This window comes from Epinephelus moara, chromosome 7 (genome assembly GCF_006386435.1).
Source record: "Epinephelus moara isolate mb chromosome 7, YSFRI_EMoa_1.0, whole genome shotgun sequence".
Lineage (NCBI taxonomy): Eukaryota > Metazoa > Chordata > Actinopteri > Perciformes > Serranidae > Epinephelus > Epinephelus moara.
This window is the reverse complement of record NC_065512.1, coordinates 32,070,886-32,086,041: the sequence shown is the minus strand read 5'-3', so window position 1 is coordinate 32,086,041 and position 15,156 is coordinate 32,070,886. Positions and strand designations below refer to the sequence as shown.

General features: G+C 42.4%; 1 protein-coding gene across 3 annotated transcripts in view; it reads left to right on the top strand.

The window, feature by feature from the left end:
- Positions 1–15,156, top strand: part of slc39a10 (solute carrier family 39 member 10) — a 36,265-nt gene that overhangs the window by 17,195 nt on the left and 3,914 nt on the right. For all 3 annotated transcript variants that reach the window (XM_050048075.1, XM_050048074.1, XM_050048076.1), the window contains 6 exons: positions 771–948; positions 9,044–9,219; positions 10,608–10,772; positions 10,962–11,070; positions 11,151–11,459; positions 12,951–13,031. In XM_050048075.1, coding sequence (XP_049904032.1) covers positions 771–948; positions 9,044–9,219; positions 10,608–10,772; positions 10,962–11,070; positions 11,151–11,459; positions 12,951–13,031 — 1,018 coding nt within the window. The remainder of the gene's footprint in view (positions 1–770; positions 949–9,043; positions 9,220–10,607; positions 10,773–10,961; positions 11,071–11,150; positions 11,460–12,950; positions 13,032–15,156) is intronic.

Genomic DNA, 15,156 nt, shown 5'->3' with positions numbered 1-15,156 from the left:
AGAAGTGCAATTGGAGAGACCTTAACAAATCAGAGAAATGAAACGTGACATAGCGCTGATCAACAGACAAATGTGAACAGACTACAGTGTGCAGGGATGATCTGTGATGGTGCATCAGTATGTGTGTGAAGGAGTGTTGCCGTTTTTGCCTTTAGAATTTAAAAATAGTTCTTCAACAGAAAGTTCCACATCAGCTGCAGCCATCTTGGTTGTTGTCACGTATTTTGAGTAAAGTGTGTCCCATGTTTAGTAAACTGTTGTGATTAGCCCAACCAAGGCCAGTCACCTGGAAATCTGTCTGAACGAGAGGGGGACCAGATGCATCTGCCAGAGCAAAAAAACAAACAAACAAACAAAAAAACATGAGCTCCCAGATTCATCTGGTTCCAAGGCTGGGAAGTTTGTGTACAAACTGAATTGTGGAATTAAAAAGTTCACTCTTTCTTGATTCTGCCTGTAAAGGTCTCAATGGGTTGGGTTTCATAGAAATTAGCCCTTTAAAAAGCTGTCGTATTGGAACTACCACTGAAAGTTTTCAGCCCATTTCTATAGCACAGTCCGCTTCTCCTCTCCAGTGTTCAAATGTCAGTATTGTTCAAACAGTCATGCATTCGCCCAAATACTTTGCTTTTACAGCCACGTTTCAAGTTTAGAGGTGAGTTTTACCTGTTAGTTTTTATGTTATTGTATTGATAACTTTAATTACTTAAGTTTTAATATAGCCAGTTGTTTCTTTCCCTTACACTGTTACTATCTCCTTCTCCTTCCAGTGTTTGAACCTGACTCAGCTCCTCACCTACTATGGCCTGAGTCCCGATTCACTCATCTCCCCCAGCCAGTTCACCTACCTGTGTCCTGCCCTGCTCTACCAGATAGACAGTCGCGTCTGCATCCGCCATTACCACCAGATGGACGTGGAGCAGGAAGCCTTGGAGCAAGCCAGTTCCGGTAAGTGCCGAGCGTCTTATTGATCCACTCCATTTTAATTGAAAAGACTTGTAATGCAGAAACAAACAAACAGTAATTTCAGCTGGTGTGAACTCAACACTGCTGAGAGTGCCGTCCAATGTACTTGAGACCCCACTTGGGTTTTGAAGGATATGAGGGACAATGTGAAGGGTTTAACCTCATTATGGATGTTAGAGGTTTGTCCAAGCTGCATCAAGAGCCTGCAGCTCTTCACCAAACCATTGTTCTGCATGAAAGGGAAATGAAATTGCATTAAGAGCACGCAAACATCACAACACTCTCCTTCAGTGACACCATTTTCCTGTGATGTTTATGCATCTTGGTGACAGTCATCAACTGCTTATATGGATCAAAAAGCTTCGGACAGAAGCATTCCTATATAAATGTTTTATATAATTTATTTACAGTAATCAAGTAGTCTGCTTACAGTGTCCATCTTAGGGCTATTCATACATCATACACAACACATTGAAAACATTTTTTAAACTACGATAATTCTATTTTATTTATTTTTTATTTTTTTTTACTTTGCCTCGTTGTAACCTGTCTGCTTCCAGCTGGCTACCCGAGGCACATTGAAATCATGATGGAAAAAAGAAAGTTATTTCCTCTCAGTGAAAAACATAGTCTGATTTGAAGCTTATGACAAACTGCCAAAAACGAGCCAACAGGATGCAGCAGCGAAACTTGGTGTTCCTTAGGCTACCTTCTGCAGTGCACTCAGACATCAAGAAACAAGTCTTGGCTGCTAGTGATGGAAACAGAAAATGTTTCCCCATGCATATTCAGCTGCATTTTAAAACCAGTTCAGTAAACAGCCATGTAATAAATATACAAATATGGCTGTAATAATCATTCACTATTAGTGATCAATTTGACCAGCATAGACGTGACTACTTAAAGTGCTTTCCACTGTAGCCTTAAGTTTAGACTGGAGAGCTCTGTCACTGCTGAATAACATTCTGCTGTTCAGGAGATTTTTTTTACCCTTCATATGGATTTTAAACATCAATAGCTCACTGCACAGCAAAGCAACAAAAATGTAATGCTTAGTTATCACTAGTCTTGGAAAACTGTAATCTTATCACTGATATTTTGGCCAAACAGAGTCACAATGAACTTTATTTGCACAGTGGATCAAGTAACAGACAGTACCGTCAAACCCATCAGTGCATAATCACAGTTTATTTGTTTAGTAGATTGTTGTTTTGTAGTCGGAACCCAATAATCCAGTGATATCATCAGGACTTTGAGCGTACCTCAGACAGTGACTTTACCTCAGAAAACAAAAGCCAGAAGGTGGACGAATAAAAATAAAATAAATGTCTTTATCTGGTGCCATCGGCCAGAGAGAGCAGCTATCTTCGTAAGCAGGAAACCACAGGGACATCACTATAAACCACTGGGTTTAAAATGCGATGCTATCAGGATGTATAACCTGGAGCTGCTCTCTCTGGGAAGAGTGGCAGACCTGCATAATAGAACGTTTATTGAAATAATCAAGTCATATCAGGAATTATAACCATAATCTCCTGAGTATCCCAACCATTGTTTGCTCCATCTTTTCTCATTTTCAGTACAGAGATAGGGCAGGTTTTTTTTCCTCTAATTTTCTGCTCTCCAGAGCAGCAGTGAACACTCACCAGATCATAACTTATAACACTGACATTAAAAAGACAAGATATTAAATAGTCTGTGCAACTTTAAGAGCACAGCTCACAGACCTATGAGTAGGCTGCTGCTGACTCATCTCAAGCTTCTTGTATTTCTACAACACCAACGCTCAAGTAACTTTTATTTACAGATGAAGAAAGCGTAATGTCTAATGTCTTTGAATGTAAGATGGCGGGCTTGGAGAAACATCGGTGAAAGAATTAGGTCGAGTTTTACAGTCACACAAAACTGTGGCACGGGCTCAGAATAAAAGAGGTGTTTTTCCTGTTTGTTGTTAACCGAGCTCTTTAATCTCGATAATACTTTGCCAGTATGAAACCACACTACCACAACTTATCTCAGCACAATCACCTTTGTTTAACCTTCAGTTATACTCAAAACCCACAGGCGTTTATTTTCAGGAAGTCGTGCTTCTTATTCATATTTGTACACTTCTAGAAACTGCTAAATGTAAGCGGTGTTCCTTCGTGCCCACTTTGTAGTTCAACAGGAGCAGCCTGTGACTCAATGACTTACTCATGGGCACACTGATAGACACAGAGGGACCACAGATGCTAACTTTTGCACTTACCCGCTCATTTTCTCATCTGGTCTTGCACTCAGACTGGTAACTGATACGTCAGAAACCTAGATTTCTAGTTTGCCCTGTCAGATAAACTGCAGGTAAATGCATCCGCTTGCAGATGTAGGCGTGAACGGTGTGGAAAAACACTGACATGACTCTCAGTTCAGAGAGCTAGCACTGAGAATAACCCCTTAGCCACATTTTTAAGAAGAGTGATTGTGCTACTATCAACCACATAATGAGTGGAAAAAAAAATGTCGGCTATTTTTAGATGTGATTGTGGACGCCGCAAGTATTTAGCATAATGATGAATTGATTAATTCTTTCAGTCAATCACAAGTCCCAGTGAGCATATGCATAAGTAATGGCCATCAGCAGGAGTTGATAGGCAGTTAATGTATTAAGAGCGCTGTAGAAAAAGTCAGCCTGGCATGTGTGTCTTGGGTCATATTAACTGGGAGAAAGTTAATGTTTGAATGAATGGGTAACAGAATTTGCCATATCACAGCCGGCTTTTAACTCAACTCTGAATCAGGATCATTCACTCACTTAATTGCTGCACTTTTTGTGTCGGGTGCTTTGTGTCTACGACAGTGCGTTCCCTTGTTAATAAGTAATTTTCGTCGCAAAGGAGTGGGCCGCAAAGGAGTGGGCCTATCATGTGCATGAACTCTGAAAAAGTCTGAAAGAGGCTGAAAGATCAGCTATAAAGAATGAAGGTCAGAGTTAAACCCTGCTCTGGGACCTCGCAGTGTTTCTCCGTTTATGAGAATGCAAATTATAAAATCACAGTGTTTTAAAGTTAATGAGTTACAGGTTGTGAAGTAAAAGTCATAAAGCCATAAAAGCTGGCCACAAATCAAACTAGGACCAGTCATCACAGTTCCCGCACACAAAAATAGCAGACCATAGAAAACGCTGCTGCTTTCGTATGTTTTCTGGTACTGTGCACTGTCCACGTGTAAATCTCTCGGAACAGATAACACATGGCCACCTAGAATGAAAATGCATAGTGATCTCTGTATGATAATCAGTTTAACCATGCTGCATTTACGCCTGGTACATTTGTTCTCATGTGTTGTATTATGCCTGCAGTATAATTGGATTGTAGTTTTCATTTATGCAAAGTAGTTGAGGAGTTTGGGAGCTGTCATTGTAAACAACACAGAAAGTTTGGGGTCATGAGATGTTCAGCACAACCTGATTTATTTTTAATTAGAGGTAGAAAGTGCCGTTTTTATGACAAAAGAAAAAGCTGCAAAAGTTTTTAGGATGGAATAACACTGTCAAAGCAGCAGGCACTCAGGTTCAACCGTGAGATTGGAGGAATTCCCTAACTGTACGCCCTCTTAAATCTTTAATTATTAAACACACACTCCCCTCTGCTGATACCTGTATCACATGTGCCTGAGGCAGCAGTGTGCCACCAATGAAAACAGTCATAAAAATGGTAATGACGACGAGGTGCACAGCGCGAACGAGTCAAAAGGGCAGGAATGGCTCCTCATTAGTGGAAAACAAGAGCAGCTAGATTGTCTGCGATTGTGCACAAAGAGTCAACCATAGGCATCACCACATGGTGCGAAGCTACCTCTCGTTTACCTCCTGCCAGCATCCGTGGGGGAGCTTGGAAAATTTTGCAGTTGGTTTCTCTCTGGTCCCCCACTCCCCTCTCTTTTTGCACTGTGCCAATTAGGAGAGCCTAAGCGACACCCTGGGCCATTTTTTTTCTGAGCCATGGCTCACAGGAGATGCGTAATTGGAGAAGACACAGACCGGTCGGTCTCCTTTTCCTATCTTGTGTTCCCTTATCGCTGCCTTCTATCGCCCCTGCCGCAACCCTCCTGTACACCTCCACGTCTCCACGTCTCCACACACACACACACACACACACACACACACACACACACACACACACAAAACCACAACGGCATACAGGTAATGAGATAGAGAAGTAGATGAGCTGTGTGTGTGTGAAGGACCCGCAGTGATGTGCTGTCTGGCTGATGTACAGTTGCCTCTCAGGGTTACACGAAGTTCCGCTTGATGCGACAAATAAGAAAGCAGTCAGCTGTAGCACCTTTTACTTTTGTAAGGCACATTGAAAATGGTGGCAACAACAGAACGAGAAGGTGAGGGTTATTAAAGACATTTTCACTCATGATGAGGAAATGAATTCAGCCTGTTCAGTTTGTCCTTCCGAATGATGACATTGTCACTACAACACTCACAGTGGATTAACTGGTACTTTCTAATGTAGCTGCAGCAGAGAGTGATGGGTGTGGTCCACTGCACTACTTATAAAGCATGGCTTTGCTCTTATGGAAAACTAGCTGTATCAGCTTATGATGCTTTCACATTTAATTAATGCTTGTCATATAAAATACTGTCACGTTGTTGTTATTAGTATGTGGTCTAAGATATTTAACCTTTCTATTAACCTTCTGTCTAACCTCTATAAACAGATATCTTAATGTATGTATGGAGAATCTGTAGACACAGATCCTGCATCCACATTTTACTCAGTGTTAAGCGGGATTTATACTTCTGCGTCGAATCGACAGCATACGCACCATACACTGTAGCCTGACGCCAGAAATGTAACTACACGTCGCAGCGACACAGACCTCCTGGCTATTTTTGTAAGCTGAAACAATTTCCCTCAGTGGAGACAAAGCTTTTATTTACTTTTATTTCACAGATAAGGCACAATAAATTGTGAAGACAATAAAGCATAAAAATAAATGTATGCTTTATTGTGCTTTATTTAATAAATAGCATTTTTTAAAATCTTGTGTGATTCATCCTGGCTTCAGGAAATCTCTGCTATTTGCTAGGCTAATTTATTCGATGTAAAACACCATAGGCTTGTGCTAATAATCTTAGCACGTTGTGTTTGTTAGGAAAACATGGTTAGTACAAGACAGTTGTTTTGTCAGTGATTCTTCTGAGCTGTAATGGAACTGAATTTTGTTACGTTAACTTTGTTAAATGTTTTCCCTGGCTTCATATGAGAAGAGGAAAAGTCCGCTGGCTGCTAGGCTAATTTATACAATATAAAATGCCATAGGCTTGTGCTAAAAACATTAGCATGTTGAATTTGTGAGGATAAAAGACAAATGCTTTGTCTAGAAATGCTGCGAGTTCTGGTGAAGCCAAATTGTGTACTTGTGTTTGACATTATCACTAGTAAGCCATGTTTACTGTGTGTTTCGGGTGAGTTTTGAATCAACTTAACTTTACAGCACTTCACAGAAACCTTACCACCAACTAGTGTTTTGGAGGTGTAATTGCACAAGTATAAATGCTCACAATGGCGTAGGCTACGCACAGAGCTGACGCATAAGCATAAATTCCACTTTAGTAATGCCTCACTATGGGGTTCTTTTTATTATGTACAGTGCCTGTGTTGTGGAATTTCCTTCAATTAAATAACTTAAAGAATAACATAAAAGCAGATCCTTTGTTCCAACAATACAGTATTTATACATGGGCACCTGGCAGTCTTATCTATCTTCCTCCCTTAGCCATAGACAGAGTCTCCTAATTTATCTGTGAGAGCAGAGAGAAAAAGACCTTCTCACAGGCAGGGAGAGGATGCTCGATTAAGGCCTCTGTATATCTAAGGCCAAACTAACCTGTGAGTGAACCAGCGCACACTCACAGAGGAGCTGAGACACCGGCCATGAATCACACATTGTGTACAGATATTATTAAAATATAATATAAAGGTAAATAAGGGAATATTATGAGCAGTAATTATTCCAGTACAGACGGCCTTGTACTCAGAAAAGCACAAAACATCCTGTGTGCATACATTATTAAAAAAGTACTGTAGCAGTAGTGCCTGAAATAAATGCACAAGGCAATAATAACAAACGTACATGATGATTTGTAAAGAAACAGTAAAGATCACAAATGCATTTGCTTTAAAAATACAAAGAGATATCACCCAACCTAAATGAATCTCAGACAGTGCTGCAAATATAATCTACAAAAATACAAACCCAGCTTGGATATCTCATTTAAGTGCTTTGTGCATATTAAGAACGCTTTAAATGGCATATTCTGTGTATTTGCTTCTTGTCAAAACAAATGTGTGTTGCATTAACATGCTGGTGGGGAGGTGCAAGAAAGCAGTCGTGAGAAAGCTGTCATCCGTGTTAAAATATTGTACCTTAAATTCAAAGTACAGAGAGTCCTGATTGTGTACAGTGATGAGTTGTGGCTTGTACACTGACTTTACTGCATAGTCAAGGGGTCTCTCTGGGACTCTGGGAAGAAAACTTGAAAGTGCCACTAGCAAGTAAATAAACACGTACACAGGTGACAAAATGACAAAGGAAAAAACTGAATAAATAAGTGGAGACAAAACTAGTGTAGGTGTTTCCATACAGGACACATGGGCTCACTGAAAAATCTGAGCCTGGCCTCCACAGTCTCCAGATCTCCACCCAACTGAAAGTTACGGGAGACTTTTGAGCGATGAACACCATCATCAAAACGCCAAATGCCTCAGATTTTTGGCTTCAGACACCACATGGAAAGCGGCAATGAGAGTCAGGATTTGACTAGCTTCCCCAAAGCTAATGACAAGTGGCTGTAATCAGCACTTAAGCATCGGGGCCTTCCTCTTCAGTTAAAATATTTCCCCCAGGAGGAACTCCAGCCTCCTGTTTTCAGAGTGGAGAGACCGCTGGCAGGAGAGAGACTTTTTTTTTTTTGTAATGTTTTTTAATCCTACAGCTGGGTAATGGGACAGTAACAGCTTGATCCAGTCTCTCTAAAGACCACTCTGTCAGACATAAGACATGTTTCAGATCATCTCCTTACAAGCGACACCACCTGGGGCCGATTAGATGAGGAGAGGAAGTGTGACTGCCAGTGTGATTTTTACTGTTATTAGTCATTTCTTCCCTCTGGCTGGATGGCAGCTTTGGTTCTTTTGTTTAGATGAATTAAGCTCCCTCAGTCCAGCAGTGGGGAGAAAATATATTCAGTGTTAAGTAGTGGTCAAATACAATTATCGGTGTCAAACCCTTTGACCTTGACAAACAGAGCAAATACATTTGCTTTCAGTTCTATATTTACAGTTTGTTGTGACATCCTCCTGAGATGCCTCTCTGGAGTCAATTGCCTGTAAGATGTGCATTACATGCACACTGTGTTCTAGTCAGTAGATGTCCTATAGCTGAATGTCAGCAGTGAGGCAGCCAGCATCACTTTAGTGAACACACCACCAGCTTTGGTGTGACATTGAATTTCATACGACATTAAACATTTCGTCCTGTGTGACGAAAGGATCGTGAAGTTTCTCCCACTCGGTCTTGTTTTGAAACGTGTCCTGCGCTGACAGGTGGACTGACAGTTTAAATGATAGTGTACCTTTCTGACTTTTTCCCCGCTTCTGCTTCACGTCTCATGTCTGCGGCCTCGAATGAAAAATGAGGCTGGTAGGATTCTGCTGAAATGTCACTTCACGTTTCTCGCTTTAGGCGTCATGTGTCATCACAAGGACACATGGATTGAAAACGTCTAGAGGATAGCTTTCTTCACATGTGAACAAAATACCTTCAGCCAGCAGCCGAGTGATGGTAAAGCTGTGGCTGTTAGCGTCTTTCCTCTAAAAGACGAAGTGAGCCGGCTGAAATCCTGACAGTCCTGTGTTGTGTTGAAATTTGAAGTTATCTTCTTTTTATGGCCCTTCACAGTTGAAGAGTCAGACTACATCTACAAAACACTGGATGTGGCTAACAAGCACCAGGCTCCTGACCCTTTCTAGAGAGTAAATAATACTTGTCTTTCATCCCTCTCCCTGTCTGTGTCTCTCTCCAGTGTGGGTGTGGCTGTGGGGGTTTGTATCCATCACCATCATCAGCCTGCTGTCTCTGCTGGGTGTTGTTCTCGTACCCATCCTCAAACAATCCTGCTTCAAGTTCCTGCTCACCTTCCTGGTGGCGCTGGCAGTGGGCACGCTCAGTGGAGACGCTCTCCTTCATCTGCTGCCCCACGTGAGTACACCACAGACGGACAAACAGTGGAGACCCTTTGTAGAGCAGCCACTGAGTCTTTACAGCATGAAATGTGCTTTTGTCTTCTCCACCCACACTAATGGATGATATCAATACATTTGGGAGGACTGAATGTATGACAGAAATCAGGGATGGCATGTATAAAACCCTTAAAAAATTGTCTTGAAGGGGAGCTATTATGCTCATTTTTAGGTTCATACTTGTGTTTAAGGTTTCTACTGTAACATGTTTACATGCTTTAATGTTTGAAACACTTAATTTTCCTTGTACTGTCTGTGCTGGAACACCTGTATTCACCCTCTGTCTAAGCGAGCTCTGTTTAGCACCTGTCTCTGTAAGCTGACATCACTTCTGCGTGCATTAACCACATTTTGTGAAACTTTGGCCGCATTAAATATGATCAACCTTCATTGTAACACTAAATACTGTATAATGTTATGTTCACACAGTGAGTGACAACGCAGCAGTGTGACCAGCTACATTATCACAGAGCTGATGTTGAAGAGCTGCTCAAACGCTCATTAAAGTAGTTATGTCGTGACAGGCTTGTGTGCGTCTGCTACTTGTCACCAAGCATCTCGACCTAACGTTATCTTTAGTTTGTATTTTGTCAAAGCCCCATTTTAATATCACATGCTAGCATAACATAGCTAGCATCAGCTAAGTAAGCTAAATAGAACAATACCACTGCTAGAAACAAAAACATGTGATTGGTTGATGCTTCACCGCATCGTTGGAGCACTTTGCACGTCCTGCCAGTCCGCAGTGACAAGTGTTGGGCGTCAGTTTGAAGCTTCATGTCATCGGCTTTCACTGAAAATGACTTGTGGCCTGTTGCTGTATCGCTCATAGTGTGACGGCAGCATAAGACACAAAATACGGAAGAACATTATAGGTCCCCTTTAAAGTGGTCTAAACCTGACCTATGGATCTAATGATTCGTATAAAACTGTAATGTAAATAGCAATATGGCAAAGTGTGATAACTAAACATCCATATTTTCTACAGAAGTGTCACACTTTTCATTTGGGAGTCATGCTGTTGACTGCTGACCTTGTTCCGGATATTTAGCACTTAGCAATACTGAAACCATCAACTTCCTCTTCCTCTGACCAATTGTCAGTACATGTCTAACGCACCAAGTCGATCATGCGCCATGACAGTCACACAGTGTTTTTCAGTGATCATCAACCATCCTCCGTTTCACCCACACTACTTATTCTGTTCTTTGTCTCAGCAGTAAGAGGCATCAGGGATTCGATCTGTGTGACTCCTGGAAATGAAATCTATGTACTGATGAATGTGTGATCCTCCTCCCTCGCTCCATCCTTCTCTCAGTCGTCCTCTGTTTCTCTTCCTGTCTGCAGTCTCAAGGGCAGCACGACCACAGCGCGTCTGAGAAGAGTCACAGCACTGATCTGGTAACAGCCTTTGATGGAGTATGGAAGGGCCTAACGGCACTGGCCGGCATCTACCTCCTCTTCATCATCGAACACTGTATCGGCATGTTTAAGCACTACAAAGACCACGGGGTAAGATGAACATGACCCAGCTGTGGATGATGGAGTAGGCTGAATCTTGCTGTTGCAAGACTGTGATCAGGACACTTTATTCTCACAAGCAGCTGCTTTTGTCTGCTGTGTTCCCTGAGTTTGGTTCTTGTTGATACAGACAGGTATTGAATTTCTGTGGATAAAACATCAAATTGTGTCTGCTCACAGGGCATGAAGAAGACGAGTGAGGAGGGCAAGATTGGCAGGAAGTTGTCAGATCACAAGTTAAATCGGCGCTCAGATGCGGAGTGGCTGCACCTGAAGCCGCTCAGTGAGGGTAAGGAGTGTTCAGTCATGCAGTCTTTACAGCGCTTTATTAGCCTCAGCTGTCACTGTAACATCTCCTCCATCCTCCAGACCCCGACAACACCGCCATCTCCTGCGACAATGGTCACAATGACACGCAGCTCACAGAGCTCCAGACGCCTGACTCTCCCACCAACAAGACGCCGCTGGCGCCAACAAACCCCCTACAAGACCCCCTGTCACCCACCAAGGAGAACGGACGCAAGGCCAAGAGGCACGGACACTCACACGGCCACGGCCACTCCCACGGTGGGAACTGCCACTCAGACCAGGAGATGAAGGACGCTGGTATAGCCAGCATCGCCTGGATGGTCATAATGGGCGATGGCATGCATAACTTCAGTGACGGCCTGGCTATAGGTTAGTAGGAGGTTCTGGTATTTTATCAGCACTGCATCCACTTATGATAAATAAGTCAGGAATTCCTGTGTTACTCCACTAACAGAAGTTTGACAAAAGTTCTCAGCTCAAGGTCACTTACTGGAATTCTTCCAAAGCTTTCAGCCTCATTTTGTTATCCCTAAGAAACTGCTATGTTAAGAGTTTATGTAGTAAACTTATGGATGTATAAAGACAACTGGATGCAGCATGGGAGGCAGGGCCCCATTTATTCCTATTATAGTTGCTCTGTGGCGCATGTAGCCGAAAAAGTTTGATTTCCTGGAAATTTCCCAGATCTTCTGTGAGGCTCATAGCGCAAGCACGCCAGAGACTTGCAGCAGCCGAGCAGCTAACTTCAGGTTTAGCCCTCCGCTAACTTGAATGGGGATAAAATGATTTAATCATGTAGCTCTGCTAGATGCTAACTGACTGAATGGATCAAATCCCAACAGTGAAACAGGTCATTTTGCGGGGGTTGTGACGCTCAAAAAAATGTATCCACTGATGTACAGACATCTTTTTCACAGTGTAGGTCTAAGGGAAAAAGTCTTTTAGGGCCCAATGGCATTACAAGACGGCCCTGGAAGTTGTAATTCCATGTTTTGCAACTATGTAAAATGGACTTCAGAGCCCAGCGTTGTTCCTAGGGTCTTGGGTAAACTATATATAGACCTCACAAAATGACAAAGATACCCCAGGAAGTCATTGTGTGTGGCTTAGGCCAACTGTTTTCCCATGTCTCCAGCCATTGTGTTAACTGAATACTGGATCTAGCTTCACTTTAAATGTACAAACCATAGCCTGTATAAATAACTTTAGTTTAGTTTATAAGGATCCCTATTGGCTAACGCCTGAGCATCAGCTAGTCCAGTAGCCCTCCTGGGGTCCATTAATGAAGTGGTAAATGAAATGGGTGAAGTCACCATGACGTCACCTGTTGGTTTGTGGGCTACCATTTTGAAGCTTGGAGTTCGGCATTTTGGCCATCACTATCTTGGGTTTTTTGGGAGTCAGAAATGTTTTTATGAGAGGGTGAAGTTGGCATGGATACACCTTGCTATGCCTATATGTGAGCTGTCAATCACAAGGTAGCCACGTCCTAAAGCATATCCTGCCTTATGGTCTATTTTACTCTAAAGGGGGACCATAATTTACAAAGTCAGCGTCATGCTGTATTGAAGAAGACTTGAAACTGGCGATTGAGACCATAAACTCATTAGGTAAATATTTATTGAGGTAGGGTAGGGTGAGAAGTAGGGTTCTTTTCTCATTGATTTCTATACAATCAGACTTCTTTATATGACCAGTGATTTGCCCCCTGCTGGCCATTAGAAAGAACGCAGACCTGGAGGCTGCCCCCACTTCTTAAATGCAGTCTATGACATGACATGAGAGTGGTATTAATATTTCAGCACGATAGCGAACAAACATATTTCTCCTTCCTAAGATTTCCTCAACTTGTCTTTACAGGCGCAGCGTTCAGTGCAAACCTGACAGGAGGCATCAGTACATCAGTGGCTGTTTTCTGCCATGAATTACCTCATGAACTTGGTAAGTGGAGCGCAACAAAAGAAAGTGTCAAAAAAAGAAAAGAAACTAAACAAAACAAGTCATTTTCTCATTACACACTAGACGCTGCACACTTCATTTATTCAACAAGTATAACAAAGCTGTATTGTGAAGGCCTTGCAGTTAGCTCACATAATGATAACCAGTGTCTAAATCACTGCCTCATGCAAAACAGCTCTTTCTCTCAGTCGGACTGAAACTTTAATCCGAGGGAGTCTCACGACCCTCGGTCCCTTGGAACTTGTTAAAAACCCAGTGGTGTCAATAATCATCACTCTTCTCCTCACTCCGGAAAAAAATGCCCCTTTTTTCCCCGATTAATGGCTTTTTGTCTGACAGCGGCGAAATGGCTCGTCAACGTGTCTGTCAGTGAAGATGATGTACCGTGCCTGGCACACATTGTTCAATACAGTCAGGCTCAAAGACGGTACAGCTGCTGGTGCGTTCATTTGCATTCAAATCTGTTCTCTCCAAGGACCCATTTGATTCAGTTTGACTCAGCAACAATGAACATTTTTGTTGCGAGCAGTGTTTTTTTTTTTTCCGTTTTACTCCACAGTGCTCTCTTCCGCCTGTTTGTTTATAGTGTGAGGAAGAGGTGGCAAGAGCGGGGTGAAAAAGACAGACAATGGGGCCATCCACAGCAGATCAGTACTAATGATGTGTCTTGTCGTGGCGCAGTTTCCATGCCTCGTTTGTGAGCTTGATGAATAGAGCAGTGTCAATTACGGCAAGAGTATGAAGTAGTGAATAATGGCCTACGTTTGTCTGCCTGCTCCCCCTTGTGTTGACTCGCGGCATCCTCTCCTACTGTTATTGTTGTGTTTAAGGTAACGAAGAGAAAAATCTGCCTCTGTTAAAAGCATCTATATGATGGAGGCCGATGAAACACTTTGGGTTTAACTAACACTGCAATCGTGTTCAGTGTTTAGCTGTTTTAAAGGGTTAGTTCAGATCTTTTAAAGTGGGCACTTGTTTATAGTCAGTGTATTACCTACTGTAGATGTTAGGAGTTTAGAGAAGCAGGCAGGAGCATCACCGCTGAAGCTAAGCAATGTACTGCAGTGGACGAGGGCAGCAGCTAAATGTATTTTAGCCACCTAAAAAAATCAGTATCATTTTAAGTGTACGCTATATTTAGAATATTTTGACAGCTTTACCTTCCTGCAGGCAGCCCTTTTCACCAGGGGAAACCATGAACTGCTCTAGTTCCTATCTATGCTCTCATCAAACCCACCAGACTCCATTGACAAAAACAGTATTTTTAGCTTGCTGAACATGGGAGCTGCTGGTCTACTGCTGCCTCAATCAGTTAGTTCATTTTTCACTAATTGTGTGACTTTGTTGAATCTGAACTTTCCACTTTAAATGCCAAAGTCGCACAATAATACAAACTAACTAAAAGATCAAGGCAGCAGTAGACCAGCAGCGCTCCTGTGTTCAGCAATATTAAATTACTGTTTTTCTCAATGGAGTCTGGCTTTGTAGAGAGCAACATAATGGCTTTAGTTCCCCGTTGGAAATTGCTGTCTGACAGCAAGGTAAAGCAGTGAAAGTACTCTAAATATAGCACACACTTAAACTGATTCTTTTAGATGGCTAAAATACATTTTGTTGCCGGCCCATCCATAGCAGTGCATTACTTAGCTTCCCGAGAGGTGCCCCAGCCTGCTTCTCCAAACTAAGGAGCGTGTCGACTGACATCTACTGCAGGTAAAACGCCGACTATGGATAAGTACCTCATACAAGCCCACTTCAAATGATCTGAACTATCCCTTTAAGTGCTAAAAAATGCTGCAGTCATTGGCTGCCTCTGTGAGGCTTCAGTATAATAAAGAATAAGATGGCTAAGTGCTTTGATTCTGGTCCAACATTTTGTCTCTATTTTGACACAGTCATACTCGAGCTTCCAGATGGTTGACTGCCACACAAGTCCCATCTCAAGCTGCACGTGAAGATTTTTGAGATCAGTCTCTCCCGGAGTTATTTCACATTTCCTGTTGATTTGGCGCCCGCTCTTCAGGAGCACTTTGCTGTCGTGCTTTCGCCCCCATAGGGCTGCTTGTCAGACAAACCCAGCAGTTTGACAAGTGCACCTCTCAGCTCC